Source organism: Pelobates fuscus, chromosome 2 (genome assembly GCF_036172605.1).
Source record: "Pelobates fuscus isolate aPelFus1 chromosome 2, aPelFus1.pri, whole genome shotgun sequence".
In the NCBI taxonomy this organism is placed as follows: domain Eukaryota; kingdom Metazoa; phylum Chordata; class Amphibia; order Anura; family Pelobatidae; genus Pelobates; species Pelobates fuscus.
This window is the reverse complement of record NC_086318.1, coordinates 155,302,711-155,328,011: the sequence shown is the minus strand read 5'-3', so window position 1 is coordinate 155,328,011 and position 25,301 is coordinate 155,302,711. Positions and strand designations below refer to the sequence as shown.

Here is a 25,301-nt window from a genome sequence, read left to right as displayed (position 1 = left end):
CGCCGACACCATCTTTGGTGCAACTTGTGTGGTAGGCCTGTCGAATGACAGCCTGATATCAGGCATTTTTGGTGCCTCCGGAATGTGGAATTTTCTGTTTTTCCGCCCCATGATGTCAGCTGTGAGGGGGTGTTGGGGTATAAGGCTTGTGGAAGTTGTTTAATTTCGGGTGTCTGCTGTTCTTTAGTTTCTTTTCGCGGAGCTCCACACAAGCATGTCCGTCTAGTCTGCTTGGTAGCCACGTCCCCCAGGTCCCTTACATTTTATTTTCAGGAGTGTAAACCCGTGTATCCCGACCTTTGATCTGGGTCTCTATCTTCGTGTTCTCTTCCAGGGATCTCTCTTTCTTACTTTCCTCGGTAGTCTACTGGAAGATAGCCCTCCTTACCTGTCCCCGTCTTTTCTTTTGGGCTCCCGAACCCTGTGGCCGCCTGGCTCACTTGGGTCCTAGTGAAGGTTCTGTGTGTGGGGTTTATCAGTGAGGCTCTAGTCGTGGTTCTCGTGTGTTTTCCTATTGTGTTCGGTCTCATCCCCTTCTTCCCGCCTGTGTCTGCGCCCGTTTTTTGGTCACTTACGTGACCCTGTCGGCCTGTAACCTTCTGGGGTGTAGTCGGGCTAACCGGTCCCTGTGTTGGCTGTTCTACGCCTGTCAGGTCTACTTCCCCTTGTCTGTCCTGGTTCTGTTGTCTGTTTCGGGGTTTTCCTTTTTATTTTCCTGTATTTTGTCTTCTGACAGTGTATTGTGAGTTTCTAGTCTAGTGTGTCCTATTGGTTGCGTTTGACAAGTTTTAACCTTGGGGATAGTGGGGACGGGTAGTAGTGTGGGAGAGGGTGGGGGGGAGGGGAGTGGCGGTAGTGGGTGGTCAGTATCTGTCGTCTAGTTGGTCTGTCGGAGACTCTGTTGGAAGTCTTCCTTTGCCGTCTCTAGGATCCAGTGTGTCCATATGTCTGTGTATTTCGTGGGGGTTGCCAAGGCTGTCATGTTCAGCTCCTCTATAGATCTGAGCTCCTCCATCTGGTCGAACCAGGCTTTAAGAGGGAGGGTTATCTTTTGTTTCCAAAATTGGGGTTTAGTATTCTAACCATCATGGATTTCTTATACTTTGATCTCGGGATGAGTGTATAATGTAGTAGCATTTCAGATGGTCCCGGGGGGATCCCGGGGGGCGGGGGGGGGGGAGGGCGCATCCGATAACTTCTCCAATATCTTGTGTATCCCTGTCCAGTAGGGTTTGATCATGTCACATTCCCACCAGATGTGTAATGTGGTGCCCACCTCTCTCTCACATCTCCAGCACATTTCTGTGTGGTCTGTGTCGATTTTGTGCATTAGGTATGGTGTTTTGTACCAATGTGTGAGTAGTTTATAGGCTGTCTCTTGGGTTCTGCTGTGTGTCGAGCAGTGTTGTGTGAAGTAGCAGATGGAGTCCCATTCCGCGCCTGTGAATGATCTGTCTATTGCCGCCTCCCATTTTCCCATGAATAGGGGTTTCTCGGTGGGGGTCCCTGTTTGAAGTGTGGAGTATAATAGGGAAATTCCGTGCGAGATTGGGTCTGGGTGTTGGCATAGTTGTTCAAATGTGGTTCGATCTCTATTGAGTACTGGTCCCTGTGGCAAGGTATGGACATATTTGGTCAGTTGAGCATATTTGAAGTGGTACATGAATGTCGGGGGTGTCTCTCCCATTAGGTCCGTCAGTGGCCTGCATTTTTCCCCCCTAATGATGTGGTGTAGGCGTGGGGAGGGGGCTGGGAGGATACCTCTAAACGCTTTCGGATGTAATCCCGGTTGGAAGTCGTCATTATGGGTCAGCGGTAGAAGTGGGGAAGGATATGGTGCCAGGTTCCCTGCTCTTGCAGCCCTCCTCCACACGCCTAGTGTGTGTTTCGTGTATATAGACATGCCCTCCCTGCCCTTGGGGTCTCGGCCCCAGGGTAGCTCTAAGATCAGTCTACCAACCTCCGTCTCCTCTACCGTCTTCCATAGCTTGTGTACTCCCTCTTTCGTCCATTCTACCACCCTCTGGAGGTGTTTGGCCACATAGTAAAGGTGAAAATCTGGGAGGGCTAGACCCCCTCTGTCATTGGGTTGCATAAGTGTGGTTAACCTTATTCGGGGTCTGCGGTTGTTCCATATATAGTGAGTCATTGCAGTGTTAAGGGTAGTAAAGAGGGTTTTGGGTATCATAATAGGTAGAGCAATGTCATTTTTTAACTTAGAATGTACTCAGCATCCTTTTTAAGGTTTTTTATTATTTATTGATTTTTTATTCCTATTCCTATATAAGTCTTTTATAATAGATTTTATAACTATTAGCTCTTATATCATCATTACATTTGGTTGACATTAACATTAACTATTAGTTCATCACTGGCTCATATTCCCTGGGTGGGTTCCTATCAGCACTCATTTCTAAATGAATGCACTTTAAATGGCAAATACGAGGTTGCTTAATATAATGATTTTGAATTGCACATTAAAACAAACCGGTCTATAATGAAGGGTTACTAACACATTTCCCCCTCTTTTCCCCCTAATTTTCCGTTTGTATATGTTTACATTGAGTTGTTGTATTTTAAAATATATACGGACTTTTAGATATCTCGTAAAGAAGTGGCATTTGCCCAACTCCAATATGGACGCCAAGGAATTAACAATAGCAGACTGAGAACACGCCCAACCCGTGACGCGATATGTGACGTCACGGGTCATGTAGGGTGCCATGGGATCGGAATAGCATTGACAACAACAGACTCAGCTGTGTACAACAAGTTAATTGGACGACCACACAGAAGGAAGAGCATGATATTTAAACTACGAACAGCAGCAAGTACATCAGCGACTGAGAAAGCTGTCACAGCACAGCGAAACGCGTTTCGGCAGGAATATTGGAGATTTTTCTTTCAATTTTATATTTTCATTGTTCACTTTTTATTTGTACGTTTTTCATACTTACGCTAATAAATTTTGTTTAATTTGAAATCCATCTTCTACCTTGCTGCTTAAAGGGACACTGTAGGCACCCAGGCCACTTTTGCCCATTGGAGTGGTCTGGGTGCCAACTCCCACTACCCTTTACCCTGCAAGTGTAATTATTGCAGTTTTTTATAAACTGCAATAATTACCTTGCAGGGTTAAGTCCTCTCTAGTGGCTGTCTACAAGACAGCCACTAGAGGGAACTTCCTGCTCTATAGCACAGGTTTTCTGTGCTAGAGCGTCGCTGGACGTCCTCACGCTGTGTGAGGACCTCCAGCGTCGCTCAATTCCCCATAGGAAAACATTGAAAATCGTTTTCAATGCTTTCCTATGGGGTGCGCTAATGCGCATGCGCGGCATTGCCGCGCATGCGCATTAGGTCTCCTCGACCGGTGGGTGGGATCAGTCTCGCCCACCGGCCGACGTAGGCAGAAGGTGGAGCGGCGGGGGAGGAGCAGGCAGCGACGTGGGACATGTCGCTGCCTCAGGTAAGTCGCTGAAGGGGTTTTCACCCCTTCAGCAACTGGGGATTGGGGGATGGGAGGGAGAGGAATCCTGCAGTGCCAGGAAAACAGATTGTTTTCCTGGCACTGGAGATTCCCTTTAAAGAAGGGTTGTAGCCCCCTTAAAGGCACACACACCTCTACACCAGGAGCCATGTATTGGGCTCCTTACCAGGTGAGAAGCCAATTTTCTTCCATTATATGCACAGATTACTGGAATTTATTACACTAGCGGCACCTTGCTTCCCCTGTTCCCCTTCCTCGATGTATGTATAAGGATTTACTGATGATAAGAGGATCAATTGGGTACCGTGTCACCATAAGCACGTAACACGTAAGTCTTTGAGATCTGAGCCTATCCTGTAGGGCTCTGTTACATGAGTGAGACCATATAGATTATTTACGCACTGGATCCATCACATACGTTACTTGCACTATTTGCACTTATATCTGTTTCAGATACATTGTACTGCGATACGTATGGGTAAGCCTATATATTCTTTAGCGCTCCACATATACACCAGTGGTGGTTTTTTACTATTACTATTATTGTACTATGTGCACACCTGTTTTTTGTTATGAGGTTTGAATGAAATGTTTAGATGTTATGTATGGTGGTTGCTCTGAATAAAAAGCAAACCTTGGAAATGTGCTCCAGGTAAAAGTCGATGATATCTTGAGGTTCTGTAGAAGGGTTACGTTGATGACTCTTGATCTCTTGCATCACAAGACACTTTAGAAATTGCAGATGTTTGAAAGTTGTCTGTTGAGGTCCTGGAATATGATGCATTAGCCAAGGAAAGGAATCATAAAGCTAAATGAAAAAATAAATAAATAAATCAGCTCTTAATTCCACCACATTCTGTCATTACGTTGTCCATGTGATATTGGAATGTGCTTAAAGTAAGAAAACCAAATACAAGCCTATACCAGGTACAGAATTAAGGAGAATACATTATTGTAATGTGGGGATTGTTTATGATATAGAAAAGTTGTACTAATGCTTGGTGGGGCAATGCTTTCTAGAAGAAGTAAAAATAACCAGCTACAAACGATTTGTATAGGCCACCAATGTGTAAACCCAGGTATGGGTCTGATGGGGAGCAGTAGAATATGAGAGAATTGGATGGTAAAGAAGCAGAGGAAGATGAGATGCTTTAAAATTATAGAAGAAAAAAAGAGAGAAAAAGAGAGAGAGAGAGAGAGAAAAAGAGAGAGAGAAAAAAGAGAGAGAAAAAGAGAGAGAGAAAGAGAGGAAGGAAGGAAGGAAGGAAATAAAGAAACCTTGATAACCAGCTACTTAGCCATTTCCCAGCAAAATATTTCACACCTTACTAAAGGATTTTGATGACTTGTGGACAATAGAAGTTAGATTATGGCAATATAAATTCCAGGGACCTGAATTCTACGACACAATCGTACTATGATCTGCACATAGCCACCAACTTGTTTTCATTTCTTGTCGGGGTCGTCTAGTGGCCTGGATAAATATAGAGCCCAATGGTCCATTGGTATAAGTTTTTAAGGGACACAAGCTATCTTCTGCCGAACTGGAGATATTTTAGGATATTGCCAACAGGAAGGTATGTATGTTCCTATGCTTCTTCATTGTTTTCAGCATTAAACGGAGAGACGTTTACCCATCTTAAATAAACAAATGTCAGGGTACCTGTGGTCTCTACCTCCGAAAGAGGTAGAGACTTAGCTGTTCCTCCATCCAGACGGTCTGATGGCTCCCTTCCCTGCGGTCTATCCGGTCATGCTAGGCCGGCCGCGAGGGAGTGACTGCCTTTTACAGCATTTAGGCAGGAAGTAGTCATCAGGACACTCCCCCGGAACGACCTGTCAGTCAATTGCTGCAGGACCAATCAGGACGCCTCGGAGGCGTGGTTACTGCTCTGAACAGGGTATTTAACAGAGCTTCTTTCATTAGCTCATTGCCCTGTCGTGGTTCTAGCTTGTTCTAGTCACTCAGTGCTTGTGTATTCTATTATCCCTTTTGGTTTTGACCCGGCTTGTTTACCTTACTCTGCTTATCTCTGTTACCCTTGATTCGGCTTGTCTCTCGCTTACCTGTCTTCTGTTACCCTCGACCTCGGCTTGTCTTTGACCATTCTATACTGTACTACTTACGTTAGTCCGGCCATTCTAAGGTCCGGTATACGTATCTGGCTACTGTTTGTACTTTGCGTGTTGGATCCCTGTCCCGATCCTGACATTACGACAGGGCCAATGGATCCTGCAAGTACAAACAGTAAGCTGGCTGCTCCTGATCCTAGGTTTGAAGCCATGGATCACAGAATGGATCAGATGGCGCTTGCGCTACAGGCTCTATTAGCTTGTGCCAATAACCCACCAGAGGAGATACGTAATATCCCTGTTTCTCCTGTCGGTTCAGGTCTAGTGGTAGCCACAGTGGGTGCTTCTTCTCACATTACCCCCCCGGTACGCTATGGTGGGGCTCCTGAGAAGTGTCGTGGTTTTTTAAACCAAATTAGTATCCACTTTGAATTGCAACCTCGCTCTTATCCTACAGATAGGGCAAAAGTAGGATTTATTATCACCCTACTCATTGAGAAAGCTCTGAGATGGGCCAACCCACTATGGGAGAACGATAACCCATTAGTTTATAACTATAACGCATTTGTAGCTGCTTTTAGAAGAACATTTGACCCTCCAGGTAGAAAGGTTAATGCAGCCAGATTACTGTTGCGCCTGAGACAGGAGAACCGAACACTGGTGGATTATGCACTAGAGTTCAGGTCTCTGGCGGCAGAAATCAAGTGGAATGAGCAGGCGTATATGGATGTATTTTTGAATGGCCTATCTGATGTAATCCTTGATGAGGTTGCTACCAGAGAACTCCCTGAGAATTTAGAGGATTTAATTTCGTTCATCTCTCGTATAGATGAACGTCTAAGAGAGAGACAGAACACTCGAGAGAGGAACCAGAGACCTTCTTTTAGGTTAGCTCCCGCTTTTCCAAGTCCTGACTCCACGATATCTTTGCTTACTGAACCTATGCAGATAGGGTATACCCACCTCTCTGAGGAGAAAAGACAGCACAGGAGAAGAGAGGGTTTGTGTATGTATTGTGGAGCCAAGGGTCATTTACTCTCGAACTGTTCTAACCGCCCGGGAAACGCTCGCACCTAAGTCTCTCTAGAGGACAGGCCTTGGGTGTTTCTATTTTGTCCTCTACTCCTAATTATAAAGATCACAGGCTTCTGCTACCAGTTTCCTTAACTTGGGGGAAGGAAGTAGTAAGGGCTATGGCATTGATAGATTCCGGTGCTGCTGAGAATTTTATCGACCAAGCCTTTGCTAGTAAGAACAATTTCCCATCCCAGCTAACAGAGACACCTTTGGCCGTTGAGGCCATAGATGGTAGACCACTACTAGACCCTGTTATCTTTCGTGAGACCATACCCATTGATTTAAATGTTGGTATCCTACACGTGGAGAAATTATCTCTTATGCTCATTTCGTCTCCTTCCGTTCCCATAGTTCTGGGGTACCCATGGTTGAAAAAACATAACCCTATTATCGATTGGGAGTTAGGAGAGATACTCTCGTGGGGCCAGGGCTGCCAGGATCGGTGTTTGTGCAAGGTTTCTCCATTAGCTAATATTAACATACCGGAGAATCCTACTCAGTCCACAGAAAGACAAATACCAGACCTTTACCTAGACTTAAGGGCAGTGTTTGACAAGAAGAATGCCGATTCTTTGCCTCCACACAGGTCATTTGACTGTATGATTAAGCTTCTACCCGGCACTATGCCTCCGAGGGGCCATGTATATCCTTTGTCTGTTCAGGAAAACTCGGTTCTAGAGGAGTATATTCGGGAGAATTTAGAAAAGGGATTCATCAGGAGGTCTTCTTCTCCGGCCGGGGCTGGGTTCTTTTTCATTAAGAAAAAGGATGGCACGCTGAGACCTTGTATCGATTACCGAGGCTTGAATAAAATAACTGTCAGAAATGCCTATCCTATCCCACTAATTACCGAGTTATTTGATCGTCTTAAGGGCTCCAAAATCTTCACCAAGTTAGATCTCAGAGGGGCTTACAATTTGGTGAGAATCCAGCAAGGTCACGAGTGGATGACTGCATTCAATACCCGGTATGGCCATTACGAATACACTGTTATGCCATTTGGACTATGCAATGCTCCTGCAGTATTTCAAGATTTGATTAATGAGGTACTTAGGGAGTTTCAGCATGATTGTGTTATTGTTTACCTGGACGACATACTAATACACTCTAAGGAGATTGAGACTCACCATAGACAGGTCAGAAAGGTATTACACAAGCTGCTGCAACATGGTCTATATTGCAAATTGGAGAAGTGCAGTTTTGATCAGTCTCAGGTAGACTTTCTTGGATACGTGATTTCTGGGGAAGGTTTTAGAATGGATCCTGTAAAACTCCAATCTATTTTAGACTGGCCCTTGCCCAAAGGACTCAAGGCTATCCAAAGGTTTATTGGTTTTTCCAACTACTATAGGCGCTTCATTAAAGGATACTCCTCTATCATTGCGCCTATTACCAATATGACCAAACAAGGGGCTGATACTAAGTTCTGGTCTAAGGAAGCTCTTGGTGCTTTCAAGACTCTCAAGGAACTTTTTGCCTCGGCTCCCATTCTAGTCCATCCTGATACGACCCTGCCTTTCTTGCTTGAGGTCGATGCCTCTGAGACAGCAGTTGGGGCTGTTCTGTCTCAAAGGTTAGGGGTGGATAAACCGTTACACCCTTGTGGTTTCTTCTCGAAGAAATTTTCTGGGCCTGAGAGCAGATATGACATCGGGGAAAGGGAACTGTTAGCAGTCATTAAAGCCTTAAAGGAGTGGAGACATTTGTTGGAGGGGACCCTACACCCTATTACGATTTTGACGGACCACAAAAACTTGTCCTATATTGGGGAGGCTAAGCGCTTATCCTCTAGACAAGCTCGTTGGTCCTTATTCCTGACTCACTTCAATTATGTACTGACTTACAGACCTGGTTCTAAAAACTCTAAAGCCGATGCATTATCTCGCCAATATGAACCTTCTACTGTACCTGAACCAGTTCTTTCTTCTATAGTTCCGAAATGCAATATCATTGCAAATACGAATCTCAGGATTCATTCTCCATTATTGGCCGAGATCATTAAGTTGCAACATCTAGCACCTAAACAGACTCCTGCGGGCCGTCATTTCGTTCCTCCTGCTCTTCAACTGGAACTTTTACAGTGTTTACATAATAGCAAGATGGCGGGACATCCGGGTATTCGCGAAACTTACGCGTTGATCTCTAAGGACTTCTGGTGGCCTGCTTTACGGAGGGATATTGAGGAGTTCATCGCTGCATGTGAAGTTTGTACTAAAACCAAACAACCCCATACGCTTCCATGTGGATTCCTGCACCCCTTGGAGGTTCCAGAAAAACCATGGTCCTGTTTGGCCATGGACTTTATTGTCGATCTACCTATCTCTAAAAGACAGACTGTTATCTTCACCGTGGTTGACAGGTTTACTAAGATGGCACACTTCATTCCCCTGCCTAAACTCCCGTCTTCTCCCGAATTGGCAGAGATATTCGCTAAGGAGATTTTTCGCCTACATGGGATACCCTCTCAAATTGTATCGGACAGAGGCTCCCAATTTGTTTCCCGCTTTTGGAGGTCCTTCTGCTCTCAACTTGGTATTAAATTAAACTTTTCTTCTGCCTATCATCCTCAGTCTAACGGAGCTGCTGAACGTACCAACCAGAAAATTGAACAATATTTACGATGCTTTGTTTCTGAACACCAGGATGATTGGGTCGGTTTGATTCCTTGGGCGGAGTTTGCACACAACAATCTCGTTTGCGATTCTACTCATTCAAGCCCCTTCTTCATGAATTATGGCTTTCATCCGTCTATTCTTCCTTCGGATTCTCCTTCCCAGGGGGTGCCGTCGGTTGATGTTCATGTTGCCAATTTGAGGAAGTTGTGGGATCAAACTCGACAAATCCTTGTGCACAACTCTATGTTGGTCAAGAAACACACTGATAAACGTAGAAGGGCGGCTCCGGTCTTTGTTCCAGGTGATAGGGTATGGCTGAGCACGAGGAACATCCGTTTAAAAGTGCCCTCCATGAAGTTCGCTCCTCGTTATATTGGACCCTACAGGGTGCTGACCCGTATCAATCCAGTTGCGTATCGTTTAGCTCTTCCGAATACCTTACGCATCCCGAACTCGTTTCACGTTTCATTGCTGAAACCACTCATATGTAACAGATTTTCCTCCACAATAGCCCCTCCTCGCTCCGTTCAGGTGGAGGGTCAGGAGGAGTATGAGGTCAACTCTATTATTGATTCTCGAATCTCCCGGGGGAGAGTACAATATCTGGTTGATTGGAAGGGATATGGTCCTGAGGAGAGGAGTTGGGTACCTCAGGAGGATGTTCATGCTCCCCGTCTCCGCAGGGCGTATCACTCTCGCTTCCCATCTCGTCCCGGTTCATTCCGCCCGGTGGGCGTATCTGAGAGGGGGGGTACTGTCAGGGTACCTGTGGTCTCTACCTCCGAAAGAGGTAGAGACTTAGCTGTTCCTCCATCCAGACGGTCTGATGGCTCCCTTCCCTGCGGTCTATCCGGTCATGCTAGGCCGGCCGCGAGGGATTGACTGCCTTTTACAGCATTTAGGCAGGAAGTAGTCATCAGGACACTCCCCCGGAACGACCTGTCAGTCAATTGCTGCAGGACCAATCAGGACGCCTCGGAGGCGTGGTTACTGCTCTGAACAGGGTATTTAACAGAGCTTATTTCATTAGCTCATTGCCCTGTCGTGGTTCTAGCTTGTTCTAGTCACTCAGTGCTTGTGTATTCTATTATCCCTTTTGGTTTTGACCCGGCTTGTTTACCTTACTCTGCTTATCTCTGTTACCCTTGATTCGGCTTGTCTCTCGCTTACCTGTCTTCTGTTACCCTCGACCTCGGCTTGTCTTTGACCATTCTATACTGTACTACTTACGTTAGTCCGGCCATTCTAAGGTCCGGTATACGTATCTGCCTACTGTTTGTACTTTGCGTGTTGGATCCCTGTCCCGATCCTGACAACAAACCAGTACTATGTACCTTATTTTATATTTTGTTGGGTATTTTGGCAGATTATATTTTGTATATTTGTTACTTCTTTGAGGGTAATGCTAATTTTTCTTTTCCCCATCGTTTGTATAGTTTACTTATTTCAGACAGAACATACTATGTCTCTGATCATTCAATATCATTCCATGGAGAATGCCACAAAATGCATATATTGTACATATATATATATATATATTTTTTAAAATCCTGCTGCTCTGTATCTGTGGTTAAACTGTTACTCTAAGCACTGTGTGTTTTGAAGTGGTCATGGTGCTGGATGTCTGTAGGTGCAGCGTTTCAATTTGAAACATATTTAATGTTGCTGAAACTCCGCCTCTCCGGTTACATTATCAGCCAGTCTGTAATGAAAGTCTATATTTTTAAAGATGGAGAAAGTTCCTCTACCACCTTACCTGACCCAAACGAGTACCAAAAAAACTGGTTACAGAATCTGAGGATTCAACAAGATCATGGAATAGCTGATCTTCTAAGGAGAAATGATGTCCAAAGCTCACTGCTGCAATCACATTGCTCATTGTGTTCATTAAACAATATTTAGGATCATGTGCTCTTCCTGAAGATGGAAACAAAACATATTGATGTGCAGTACTAGTCAGTATTTCATAATCACTATCATATAAAAAAGAAAAAGTCTATAACTTGAAAATACAAAAACATACAACAAAGCACTTTCCATTTTCTATCTGGCAAACAACAAGGACTGTGACATCTCAACCAAATATATTCTCATTAGTGTTCTAGCTTACCTGTCAGAACATTCTGATTGGTAAGGTTACAAGCCAACCAATCAGTGCTCTTATGAAAATTCAAATTAGAGAGGAGTGTCACGAGGCTGCTGTCTGGTAGCCAGGCATGTAAATGGGACAGGGGCCTTCTGCCCCACTCTTCACCATCGTAGGCTGAAGGCACCAAAGCTTTGTTTGCTCTTGAGGGCTTCAGAACTCCCTGTCTCATAAAACGCGGTGGCACCAACAACCACATCGGTGAACTTCTCATCTCACTGGAGAGGGTTGAGCCCAGCATTGTAACATTAAAGACCACATTCTGCTGGATGCGACTAGTCAGCATGCTGTTTCGGGCCATGCCCCCTGCCAAGGATTTTTAACTCTTTGCTTTCTAGCGGTTAGCATTGCCAGCGCTGCCAGCAGGCAAAAAGTATTTCAAATGCTCAATTCACTTGCAAAAATGCAAGTGAACATTAATTTGCTCATGTGTGTCCTGCCAGATACATTTGATTCTGAGTTTTGTGAAAACTTGTGCTTTTTTGAATCTTCCAAATCTTATACTTTTTGTAAGGTTTAGATGGAAAAGCACAAATTTTTATCTGAACACTGAATCTGGGCGACTGCTGCAGGTGTGCCCAGCTCAACGGAATTTCAGCTGTATTTGGCTTTAGTAAATATGAGAATTGCCAATGTTAGGATTTGGTAATTTTCACAGGATATTGCCCATCCGGGTGAAATCTGGTGTTTAGTGATTAACCCTGTTATTGTCTTTATTTACTTGCAGTAGCCTTAATTTTGTTCTTTATAGTTGTCCACCCTTCAGATCCATTGTCCCAACAGGGTGATGCTTCTGTGGGTTTATTGGGCCATAGCTAAGGTTTGAATTAAAAGTGAATATAACATATAACAGTGAGGACTTACCTTAACCCTGCAGATGCTTACTGAGCACCACGGGTAGCAGAGGCTGAGTGAGCATCATGGGACATGGAGTTTGCAAACATCAGAAACATAGTTATGTGTCACTGACAAAGAGTACCCTGTTATAGAAAATATGTCTGTATTGTTTAATGCTTTAAATAACACTTGGATATGACGTCTACTGGCGATTGTGGTTGTTGATTTTTGTCATACTGATCTCAATAACTTATTCACCTTTCAATGCAGTAAATATATCCACCAGTCTCTGAGCCTCCAGATGGATTTTCCATTCCATGCCCTTACTTCCCAGACCTAAATTCCGTAAAATCTGAATTCCAAGCTGCCTCTGCTGCTTCCAGTTATGTCCATTAGCAACAATGATACCTAATTACAGTGCACAGAATACATTTTGGTAAATTATTATAAATCTCTTGAGACACCTACAAAGCATACTCAAATTATAGAAGCAGAATTAAATTTTTATACATTAAACATATGTTTTATTCATCTCTGGGCAAAACAAATAGTCTACAATGCATAGTTGATGTAGTTAAAGGGACACTATAGTCACCCATAACACTTAAGCTCAATGAAGTGGTCTGGGTGCCAGGTCCCTCTAGGGTTAACCCTGCCTGCTGTAAACATAGCAGTTTCAGAGAAACTATTATGTTTACATTTGGGGTTAAGCCAGTCTGTAGTGGCTGTCTTCTGGACAGCCACTAGAGGCGCATCTGCGACGCTGGAGGCATATTATGCCTTCATCACGTAAAGCGTCCATAGGAAAGCATTAAAAAGGCACTGCCTCGCATGCGCATTCCGCTCCGCTGACGTCAGATGGGGGAGTTGACGTCGGCAAGGAAAGGAGAGGTAAGGGAGCCCGGCGGTGGAAGAAGGTGAGTAACTGAAGGGGTTTTAACCCCTTTAGCACCACCCTCAGGGTACTATAGTGTCAGGAAAACCGATTTGTTTTCCTGACACAATAGTGATCCTTTAAGCATGAATAAAGAGAGAAAATTCCAAAAGGAGAGAACTAGATCTCAGAGTACACTCCGAATGGGGTTAACCGAAAAACTAAGGAGCTCAGTGGAATCCTCCATGTATCTTTACAAGGCTACAAGTAGCATTCATCCAAATCTATTTAGTTGGGATCCACTATTTGTATCGCTAGCATTTTAACTATAAGAGCGTTAGGTTGTAGATAGTGTTTTCATAGAGAGTCGCTTGTATTATATTATAGGTGCCCTCGAAGGCACAGACAGCATAACCGTACATTAGATTTCCCTAGTGAGTTGATTTCACTGCAGATAGGTGCCCTCGAAGGCACAGACAGGGAATATAAGATAAAGTTACATGTGTGACATGTAATGATTCCCTCTTATTCCAGAAGTTTGGTCCTTAAGGGGTTAAAAGGAGTGTTGGCCTACTGTTATTGAAAATGCGATAGAATACGGTCATGCACAATGTAACAATATATTGCAATATTATGATGCATTATGTTTTCAATGTAACGTACTGCCTTGGAATAAATAAAGAATTAAAAAAAATAAAAACTTTGATTCACTTACCAGATTCCAAAGCTGAGGTCCCTCGACCCTGGGTCACACTCCTTTTCTGCCGACATTAGCCGCTTGGGAGACCTAATGCGCATGAGTGGCAAACATCGCATCGCATTTTCCCCATAGGAAAGCATTAGATGAATGCTTTCCTGTGGGGTTTTGCATAATGCTGGATGTCCTCATGCAAAGCGTGAGGACGTCCAGTGTCGTTACATGGAGTCGTACTCTGTGAAACTGCAGCAAGCGCCACTAGTGGCAGTCTTAACCCTGCAATATAAACATTGCAGTTTCTCTAAAACTGCAATGTCTTGCATTGCAAGACAAAGGGAAAAGGGACGTTGCACCCAGACCATTTCAATGAGATAAAGTGGTCTTGGTGCCTCGTGTCCCTTTAATGCACATGTAAAAATATACAAATATATTTGTTTCACACGTGTGGGTGTGCATTGCATTATATGTAGATATTGCAGGATATGATATTTAGAGGGATGCGTTGTTTTCTGCTGATAACATAAACAAGCAGCTAGTCCCAGCTATTAGCCATTGTAACAGTGAACACCTGTTCTTTGCTTAAAAAGGCAATTTGTCTTTGGTGGTAGTGTTGTTTATTCTCATCTGAAGGTTTTGTGAACTCTTTTCCTGGTTACTAATTTGTATCAATCGCTTTCAATTTGTAGCATATTAAACACAGAATAATGGGCAATCGGTCTATCGTTGTCTATTTGAGTGTTTACTGCTACACATCATCCCTCTTATTGCACTGGAAGCCAAATGGTTTTCTTTCTGACAGCTCACATTCACTTTATATCAGACACTATTCTAACTATTACTTCTTCCTGTTGTCATAATGTCTTTCTGCATTGAAGCTACAGAAAAATGTACATAGCCAGAGGCTTTTTACCTACGCAATAGTTATTAGCCTTTTTTTTTCCTCTCCCCATTATACGTCTTTAGAATGTAAGCACACATTCCCAAATTTGCTTTCTGAAACATTGTTTTTTTTTTTTTTTATTGTTTTGCTATATGAGCATCAAAGAGGAGTTCAGCTTTCTTGGCAGCTAGTTTTTTATAATTTTTTTTTTTAAAAGAATTAAATAAACCTTTACCTCTTCCATTGGCATAATATTTAAAGAAAGGTCTCTCAGCTCGCATGGAAAGTTGCTCAGATTTGGCAATCAGTCCTTCACGTATAGATTCATAGCCATGAAGAACAATAATAGGAGTTTGCCCAATCCAGATGGTTATGATATTCCCATAAGTCTTTGCCAACTGTGTAAAAACACAACATATGTATCACTTGTACTGTTATTTGTATGCAGAAGAATGGTGCTCCCTCCCAATCCCATGGGTTTTGCAAGCACTACTTTAAATTAACTGAATTTGGGGATATAGAAACATTAGTTATTCATTAAGAAAAGAGTTCCACACAAAGCAATACATTGGTGGTTTAGTACTTCATATTTAGTCATTTTCATAAGACTTACTTTGTTAGAGGGTCCCTCTAAGCACCATAACAATGCTGCACCGTTGCAGAGATTACAGAGCAAAGAGTACCCTTCACTAAACCCTCTTGTCCAGAGTGGCTTATAAGTGCAGAAATTTGTAAAAGACTACCACCTAATAGCTATAAGACTGTACTTGCAAAACTTGGACTGACATCTGTCCCCTCGCTTGGCTGGTTCTGGAAAAATCATGAGCATTGGGTGTATGCATGTGTTATTGACAGCTTGAGAGATCACCCCACACAGATTGTGAAATTGGGTCTGTGCATAGGCTGATAGCAGCCATGATATGCATGTTATAAGGACACTGTGCATCTTATGCCATCAGTGGAACTGTGGCTACAAGACGAACTACATATCCTAGAAACTCCTGCTGCACATGGCTTTATAGAATTAGAAAAAGCAATTTAACCAGAGTTTAAAGACTCCTGATGAGCGGAGGCTACTCCTGTTTAAGCAGGGGTCTGTCAGCTGTAGCACATGACTGTATAAGTGCTGCATTTCTAGGAAATTGAAAAAAATATTTTTTTTTCTTAACTTTTTTTATATTATCTATATAATGCATTAAAATGGAGTAAATTTCTGCATATTAAGGTATAGGCATTGACTATAATGCTAAATATATATTGGTTGCAAGAGTTCCTCTGGTTTGTGTGATGTTTGAGCAATTTGGTCATCAATTGCAGTTCCTCTTTTATCAAGCAGGGATTACTCCCTAGATTGCCTTAATCTTGGCATATACCAGGTGTTTATTTTTAGCTGTATCCTGTCCTTGCCACCTGGTCCATCACGCTGGATGGTGAGGCAGCAAAGCTCTCTCTTGACTCCCCACACATCCATAAGAATATGCAAGGCCTCTCTTGCCCCCTTTTGAACTAGTGGGGTTATCCAAGTCTATCTCCAGCATACTTGTACCTCAACCTCCTTTTCACATGAACCCTAACCTCCATGCAAGTGGGTGCATTGGTATTACTGTGGAATATAAAATGGAGGCCTTGCCTACAATGTTAGCAACATTGTGGTAAGGGAAGCCTCAGTTCCCCTTGCGACCTTTCTAAGCAAATTTGATCAGATTTGTGCTGTTTTTGCTGCAGACTCAAAATGTAAACAGCAGGTGCATATCTTCCCCACACCCTTACCTCCAGGGCTTTGTCACTAGACCACGAAAGAGATAATCAAACATGCAGCCAATGTTTGAACCATCTTTTATTTTCATTATTTTAACAGGCAGATGCTAATTTGAAACTGCTACATCAATAATGTCATGCTGGGATCAGGGTAACAAAATTGACAGTAAATATTCTCTCGATTTATATATTCATTATCAATTTCTTCTAATTAAAAAGGAACACCTGCTTATCACCTTCATACCTGCATGATAGTTTTATGATGGAGTTGAAACTTCAGAGTCCATAGATTTCCAAAGAATGGTACTGGGGTTGGTCCAGGTGGCAACTGTGCAGAGGTAATCCGTAATTTTATCAAATGGAGAAGAAGTAAACCTAAAAGCAGAGCCAGAAGCACTGTAGTGGTGCCCAACATCCTCTCTGGTCGCCTAGTTTTTTCTAAAAAGAGAGTGAGTAATTATAACTCAGAAATGTTGAGTTAGAGAAAGACGTAAATCTGTGAGATGTTATTGCTGCTTTAACAGTGATAGACTGGAGGCTTGTTTTTCAGATCTTTAAGCAGGTACCAAGGTGCGATTTCAACAATGCTTCTCTAAAAAACTAAATGGCAGGGCAACTGCACCCAGACCACTTCATTAAAGGGACACTATAGTCACACAGACCACTTAAGCTTATTGAAGATTAGTATTCCTAACACTATAGAATCCCTTCAACATTAACTGATCTGAGTGACTATAGTGTCCCTTTAAGGAAGAGCTGTACAATTCTACTCTACATATCCTATAAGGCTGATGGGAAAGTACTTGCATTAACTAGGAAATACTTTATCAGCTTTGGAGAGGAAGGCTAAATTAAAATTCCAAAGTGGCAAATTATTGTACGAATCATATGGAGGCATTGAGCAAATGTTTAATGAGTTGGTATCTTGTCGCACAGCATTTCCACCACATATTCCCAAAACAAAGTTATTTATGTTGCTAGTAAAATTGCACAAGAAACTCTGAATTTAAATGTATATATTTATATATGTAATAGTTGTATGATAATTTTATGTCTCACATAAATAAAACATACAGAAATATTCTGGGAAGATGACCATAAATCTAATGACTTCATATCCTCTGTATTTCCCTATGAAATTAGACTTGATTCCATCTATCTACAAACCTGGTCTATTGAAAAAGCCTCCGAAGCGGAGAAACGCGTCTGGAGACGACCTGACTCCTACTACTACCAGCTAGCATCTAGACCGTGCAGAGGAATGTGATTTGAATCTAAAACAGCAATACCATGTTGCTGTCTTGGGACGCCAAGAGACTCACCTAATGTCTGCACTGCATGTAGCTTATATATTAATTTACCATAGATGAAGACACAGACTGTCTATTATAAATGAAAACTTTAATTAACGTGGGATGAGCATGGCCAGGCATGCAAACTAAGTCTTAGCTTCCTCCCCCCCCCCCCCCCCCCCCATCCTAATTTCTCATCCCACTACTTTTCTATCCCTGCTTTTCCAAACCTTGTCTGTCTATACTATTTTATTTCTTATTCTCTTTAACCTCAAAGGGAAGATCTAGCACGTAATGGTGACTGAAAAACAATCCGAGACGCCTATAAGGGCTGCAGGAAAAGGGCAGATGAGAGGCCTAACATTGGTACCCACTAATGGAACAAGTGATCGCGAGATTAGTGACCAGACATATATATATAGCTGGAAATACAAAGATATTGAGCCCATACACAGCATCAGATACTATGTGAAGTAGATCGGGAACTCAGAGGCCCCAGAAGGGACATGCAGGTCACCTTACATTGACGGTGCCAGATGCCTTTATCTTACATGTTATTTTTTCACGTATTATGTTAAACATAAAAGCCTGTATTGACTGGGATAGAGCGAACATAGAGACGGCTCAGAGAAATGTACCTTAGCCATACTAGGAAAATTGAGTTGATCACTATACTCGTACATACATTAGGATAACGATAAGTTCCTCTCTTTGGGTATACATGGACTATGTTTGCAAATGTTCAAGTTGCATGCTGATTCTTATTCCTGGAAAATGTCTGTATCTTCATGTCAATACAGATTTACAGTTTTATGAAGAATGTCTCACATAAAGTGAACTCATAATTAGTGAATCTCTATGTTTTGATTAAGAAGGATATTATTATTATTTTATTATTTATATAGCGCCAACAAATTCCGTAGCGCTGTACAACGGGTGGACTAACAGACACATAATTGAGATCAGACAACTCGACGTACAGGAACAGAGGGGGTTGAGGGCCCTGCTCAATGAGCTTACATGCAAGAGGGAGTGGGGTATAGTGACACAAAGGGTTAACGTAGGGGAATTAAATAGTTTGTTAGAGAAGGGTTTATTGAGTGCTTGGTATGTCATTTTTGACAGTTGCAGGAAAGGAGTCATGGGGTGGGGGATGAGAAACCTGCTGACAGTGTAATTGATACGCTTTAATGAAGAAGTGAGTTTTCAGAGATTTTTTGAAGGAGTGGAGGCTGGGTGAAAGTCTGATTGAGGAGGGAAGGGAGTTCCACAGAATAGGTGCAGCCCTGGAGAAGTCTTGAAGGCGAGCATCAGAGGTGGGGATCCGGGCAGAGGATAGGCGTAGGTCTTGGGCTGAGCGCAGTGGTCTCGACGGGACATACTTGTGTATGAGGGAGGATAGGTATGTTGGAGCAGCATTACGTAGGGATTTGTAAGCAAGCGCCAGAATTTTGAATTGGGCCCTATATCTATATATTTTAAGATATACTTTTTCTCTGTTTCTTATATGGGATCAACTGGATGAAAATTCATCATTGGACTTTCATATATTTCTACAATTTTAATTCTGCAATGTGCTACAGATATCAAATATCTGGATTTTGATTCTTAGCTAGTTATTGTGCATGAGTAATATATTGAGAGGAGAAGGGTTATCCAGTGTTTTTTAGGTGGGATTCTTGCCTGAATGTCAGCTGTATAAAAATGTTAGACATTGCAAAGATCAACTCTGGTTAGCCTTGCACAGGTGGGTGGCATCTTAATTCCTTTTGTTGGATGCAGAGAAGGTATAAACAGGGAAGAATGATCCTATTTGTCCAAATTGCTTGTCAGCTTAGGGTTTCCCCTCCCATTTGTTTCTATAAATAAAGTTTTATATACTAAGCCCCAAGCCCAAAGTTGCCCTTTTTCACCAGTTTAATTTGCTTGTTTATATGAACGCCCTGCTGCAAAAAATTTGATTTACAGGTTAATCGTAGATCGATTAAAAGGGACACTTAATAATCCAAATAAAAATAAAAAAATAAATAAAGAAAATCACTATTAGTAGATATACCCCCAGTGAAAACATGCATGTATTTAATTATGTATGTTTTTCATTGAGGGTATATTGAAAAACAGCTTGTAAAAGCTGCAGATCTCTTTTCTAAATCCAAATATTTTTCCAGCCCTCCCCTTCTTCCCAGCACAGGCTTTCTGTGGCTGTCCAATCACAGACTTCCAAATGAAGCTCAATGAGTCTCTGCAAGGCATGTGCTCTGTGTAATTGCTGCCTCTTGAATTTAGCTCCATTGAGCTAACCAAACCAAGAAGTAACAGAAGCAGTTGTCTGATTGACAGCCAAGGGGATTGTAACATAGTTAACTTATAAAAGTGGTAATTGCTGTTGAAATCTGCACTTTTTGTAAATTGAAAAAGAGAACACACCCTTTACACATTTAGGAATCTGTAGCAGTGGCGTACTAAGAGGGGGAGAGGTGGCAGATAGATCTCTCGGTGACCAGCAGGAGGGGGGTTCCCCTCCTTTGCATGTAGCATGGCCGAGCAGGTGTACCACGGTAGAGGAGCCTCTGGTCTGACAGGAAGTGCTGACTGAGAGCACAAAACTGCTTCCTGTAGGACCAGGTACAGGAAACAGAGGGTCCTCTGCGTGGACTGCCCATCTCAGGTGAGGCTGAGCAGGCACGAGAGGGGGGACAAAGAAGGGCACACGAGTGGAGGGGGGACTAAAGAGGGTACAAAGGGGGGGGGGCAAAAAAGGGCACAGGAGGAGAGGGGTCTAAAGAGGGCACAGGAGGAGAGGGGGCAAAAAAAGGGCACAGGAGGGACTGGGGGCACAAAGAGATATACAGATGGTCTGATGGGTGACAAAAAGACACACATAGGGTCTGGGGAAGAGGAAAAATAGACACACAAAAATGGTTGGGGAGAAACAGATACACAAAGGGGCTGAGTAAAGAAAGAGACACACTGGGAGGGGACAAACAAACACAAAGAACGGCTGGGTGACAAACAGGCACACAGAGGTGATGGGGAAAAAGAGACATACAAAGGGGGTTTGGGAGAGAGACAGACACCTGCTGGGTAAAGAGGCATGCCAGCCACAGCTGCCAACCAGCTTCAGAATCCAGTCTGCCAGTTGCAGCAGCCAGACATTAACATTAATTAAGGTGATTTTATTTCACATTTTGAGAGAATTCTTTGCAACTTCTGATTATATGGTGAATGTCATAAATGCTGCATCATGTCCCTTTTCCTTCCCATGAAGGTAAACTCTGAACTGACATTCTCCTACAGTCTGCAAGTTGACTCTAAATCCCTGAAATATTTTGCTATCCATATGACTCCTAACCTTATACAGTAAGGTAATGTTGATAGGACACAGCACAACCAGTAGGGGGCGCATTTGAATTTCCCTCAAAGTGGGGATAGCCCACTAGTATTTCTAGTATTTCTATTCAATTCGGCAATAAAAAAAAAAAAAAAAAAAAAAGCTTTTAATGTATCACTGCTAAATTGTCTGCCATTTAGGAGTTAAACCAATTGCAGCACTAGCTACACCTCCCCAGGCTGTTACTCACACAGCCTCCCTACACATTTCCTGAAAAATAATTTACAAATTTTAACATCCCATAATGCACAGTAAATATACACCAAAACAGCTTCATTAACCTAAAGTTGTTTTAGGGCTTATCCCTTTACATTGAGAAGGAGACACAAAAATGAGGAGCTGTTGTGAGAGCCAAGTTCACAGCTGTTTTTTTTTATTATTTAATAGTATTTTTCTATTTTTATGTTTTTACAGGCCCTAGGTGTTTTACTGTAGTATATTGAACTGCACAGGGTGTTTATATGCACTAAAGGGATATTTGTTTTCCTGGCACTGCAGGACCCTACCCTACAGTTTAGAAAAACTGCAATAATTATAGTTGCAGGGTTAAGAGTGGTGGGAGTTGGCACCCAGACCACTCCAATGGGCAGAAGTGGCCTGGGTGCCTAGATTGTCCCTTTAACCTTTCAGGATTGTGGTGAGGCTGTCTGCTTGTAGCAACTAGTGGTTAGCAGGTTCTGAGGACACTTTTGTTACATTTCAGCAACAGTTAACATTGAAAACTTGCTTAGTTCATATTGTAGATACAAACTTTAACAAAGTTCTTTGCTTTGAATACTTTGCTACTATTTTGTACACGCAAGGCTAGAGTTGAGTAACTGATATACTGTAATGGAATGAATAACACTAAGAAGATATATAGATAACCTAAATTGCTTATAACATGGATTTCTAATTTTCGGCTAGATAAATGTGATTGTCCTTAAGTAGAACTCTTACTTATGAGGTTTGTGTGTGCCACCAGTGTGGTAGATCAGAGTACAAACCTGAACCCATATTATATATGTATTTGTACTAGATTGATGTAAAGTGGGTCACCTATTGGGAAATCAGCTGCTGTAATTCACAGAATACATTTTCTGATAAGATAAGAGCCACATCACACCCTGTCTACAATTCATATCTAGCATTAAGATCTGCAAACGTGGATTGTAAAATAGGAGTTTTATTTGGGTCAGGTGTGCACCCTCAGCCAATGGGCTGAGCCCTGCACTGCCGAAATGAGCTCAGACAGACATCTTTCTGCCCTTTCTCAGAAGTAGTAGAAGTGGGGAGTAGCACCATTCTAAAACAGTCTGACTTCTCACAATTGCACCATAACGATAGCTTGTTATGATTTTTGGAGTGTTCTTTTAAAATATTCAAATCCGCTATCTAGTTTTGTAGAAAACCTTTGCTCTAAAATATATCGGTTTGTCATAACTCGATCGGCGACCCCCTTACCGCACTTCTGGATTTCGTTCATCGTCAGATGTCCGTCTATTTAATCTGACTCGTGGCACTATTGAATCGCTCACTCAAATTGGTTGAGCTCAAACTTACCTGTAATTCCTGTGTACCAAACCTCAGCTTGTGACCTCGATTCTGCCTACCTCTCCACTCCTGACCTCGGACTACAAGACCAACTCTATTGCTTAATGTACCTGCTAAGGTAAATAATTATACAAAACCACTCTCTTACTAAAGTGGACTTTAGTGAATATTCCCTTCTGCATACTTAATTTCTAATTCCTCAACATTAACTTGTGGGTTAACTTTGGCAATAATTCATATTAAATTGAGCATAATATTTTTACCTAAACCAAAGGACTTTATTGACAAATTTGTTGCACATACTAATTTCATTTCAAGTGAACCTGCTATACTGCAATTCTTCTAACGTCACTCATCTCATCATCAGAGACTCTAAAGTTACTAATTCTTTCTTCAAAGTGTTCGAAAAGACGGTTTGTATTTGTAATTTCTTTTCAATCAATTTCCAATTGCATAAATAATTTAAAGTGACTTTACTTCTGATCAAATTGTTCCAACTTCCTACATATCATATTAAACGGTTTAAATTCCATTCTCAAAGTACTTAATTCACTACTCAAAGTCATCAGGTTTTCAGACACCACCTTTCAAGATAATTAAAGTGAAATTGTACCTTTCTAAAATTCTTAAAGTGAAAGTTTATTTTTGGAAGAGATCTTAAAGATACAGTTTTATTTATGTTTTCGGTTAAAGATCCTTCAAAATCTTAAAAAAAAAAAAAAAAAAAAATCAACTTTAGTGACATAACAAAGAGTTGAACCTGCAGTTGAGTTCCAGTCTTTCTTTGATAATTGATAAAGCCCAACACTGTTATTCCATAACAATATATCAAAAGAAAGTCAAACCAATAATAAGAGTAAAATACATTTAAAATATGTAATACATCAGCTATTTTGGCTTCAGTTAAGCAACACGTGTATTCTACAGACACAAATTCCTTGTCAAACAAGCACATGTAGCACAAGATCAAGCAGATGAAATATGTTTTGGTCAAGTCATACGAGAGATTATAGAGGAGCAATCAAGATCTAACCTTGCAGGATCCCAGTCTGTAGATTTCTGTCAAACTGATGTTTGCCGATTGAGGTTATTATAGTATTTGGGTGTAGGACCACACATTTGATTAGCAAAAGTCATCCAGGTACTCGTTTCACCAGATTGTTGACATTATAATTGATGGACAGGTGCCAGCCTCTTAAAGGATTAATTTCAGCTTGTGCGTATATACTGGAAGCATTTTAAGAAAGTGCACATACTGGTTCCTGATTAAGCAAGTTAATTATTATAATCGTTAATTCATTGAAGTCAAAGTAAATGAAATTTATATTTTATATACACACGTGCATACAGCTGGAGTTTTGATGTTATTGGTGGGAAAATAAGAGTTTTCCAGATGCCGACACACCTTTTCCAGGTGCCGTCTAAGGGTTGAATCTTGATATCTTTCTTATTAGGCAATATGAAGACGTTGAAAACCGAAAAAAAAGGAATGTGCACACTCTCCCAGGGCTGGCTTAAGAGACCATTGGGCCTGGTGCTGACAATTATGATGGGCCTAATTACAGAATCTTATCGACAGAAAAGACCAAAACAGTTATACCTCCCAAGCGTCATGTATCTGATGGAGATGGTGCTGGAGGGAATCTCACAGGATATAGCTATAAGAAAACACATACCCTATGCTAATCTCTCTTTCATCTTTCAAGTAAATCCATACCTCCTAACAGCAGTGTCCCGTGAAGCAGGATGTCGGTGGGAGCGGTAAAAGGGTGTGCCACTGATGTGAATAACGTAATAGGAACCGCCCAAAGGGACAAAAATACCCAAAAAGGGTCTGCACAAAGAATTAGGTTGTCAGTCTGTATGTCAGGCTGTATGCCAATCATGCAAGATGACCAACCAAGTGCATACAGCACCCTAAGCTTGACATAAATGCGTCTAATGATGAGCTTGATAAAGACCCGGCAGGGTCGAAACGTTGCTGTTTTTGCCACAATAAAGCTGCTATTTTTTGTTATCCCGGAGTGCCTGAACTGTTATTTATTCAGCACCCTGAGCTTGGCATAAATGCGTCTAATGATGCGCTTGTTCTACACTTTCTAAGGACTGTCCCCTAGCACTCGCTGGTCCCACTCCACTCCTAACCTTCTTACTAGCAGGCAGAAGCTCCTGTTATACCATCTGGGACAGAGAAAATGTGTATGTAGTGAGTGTAGAAGAAAGAGAACATGCCACAGTGTTAGAGAGACTGAAGCAGCAAGAAAATTTCCACAGTCAGCTTTACCTTAACTAATTTCTTTGTCAGCCAGTCCACAACAGTTTTGTTCCCCTACATCCCTCTTACGTTTCCCTACTTAAGCAAAAGCATGTGAAGAGTTTATCGTTTTTTTAATCAAAGGGCCTATTCCATAGGCATGGGCCTGGAGTTGCAGCTCCATCAGCCCTTATGTTTATAATCAGGCCCTGTCCCAAACCCCTATGCACATTTAAATAACTTGAGGTTTCAGTACCTCTTCGAGTTCATTGCCAAAATGTAAGCTAACCTGTCAAGTCAAGGCAAACCACTTAGGCGAGTCTTACACTAACAATTAACCTTACAGCTTTCAGTTTAAAGGGTCAAAAAATGGTCTTTTTATGAACA

At 42.0% G+C, this 25,301-nt stretch overlaps 1 protein-coding gene across 1 annotated transcript in view; it reads right to left on the bottom strand.

The window, feature by feature from the left end:
* Positions 1-22,592, bottom strand: part of LOC134586226 (cytochrome P450 2A3-like) — a 39,428-nt gene extending 16,836 nt beyond the window's left edge. Inside the window, exons 1-6 of the mRNA XM_063441723.1 lie at positions 22,571-22,592; positions 16,689-16,882; positions 14,922-15,084; positions 12,494-12,643; positions 11,009-11,169; positions 4,122-4,295 (exon numbers count right to left, since the gene is read on the bottom strand). Coding sequence (XP_063297793.1) covers positions 4,122-4,295; positions 11,009-11,169; positions 12,494-12,643; positions 14,922-15,084; positions 16,689-16,882; positions 22,571-22,592 — 864 coding nt within the window. The remainder of the gene's footprint in view (positions 1-4,121; positions 4,296-11,008; positions 11,170-12,493; positions 12,644-14,921; positions 15,085-16,688; positions 16,883-22,570) is intronic.
* Positions 22,593-25,301: the final 2,709 nt, after the last annotated feature.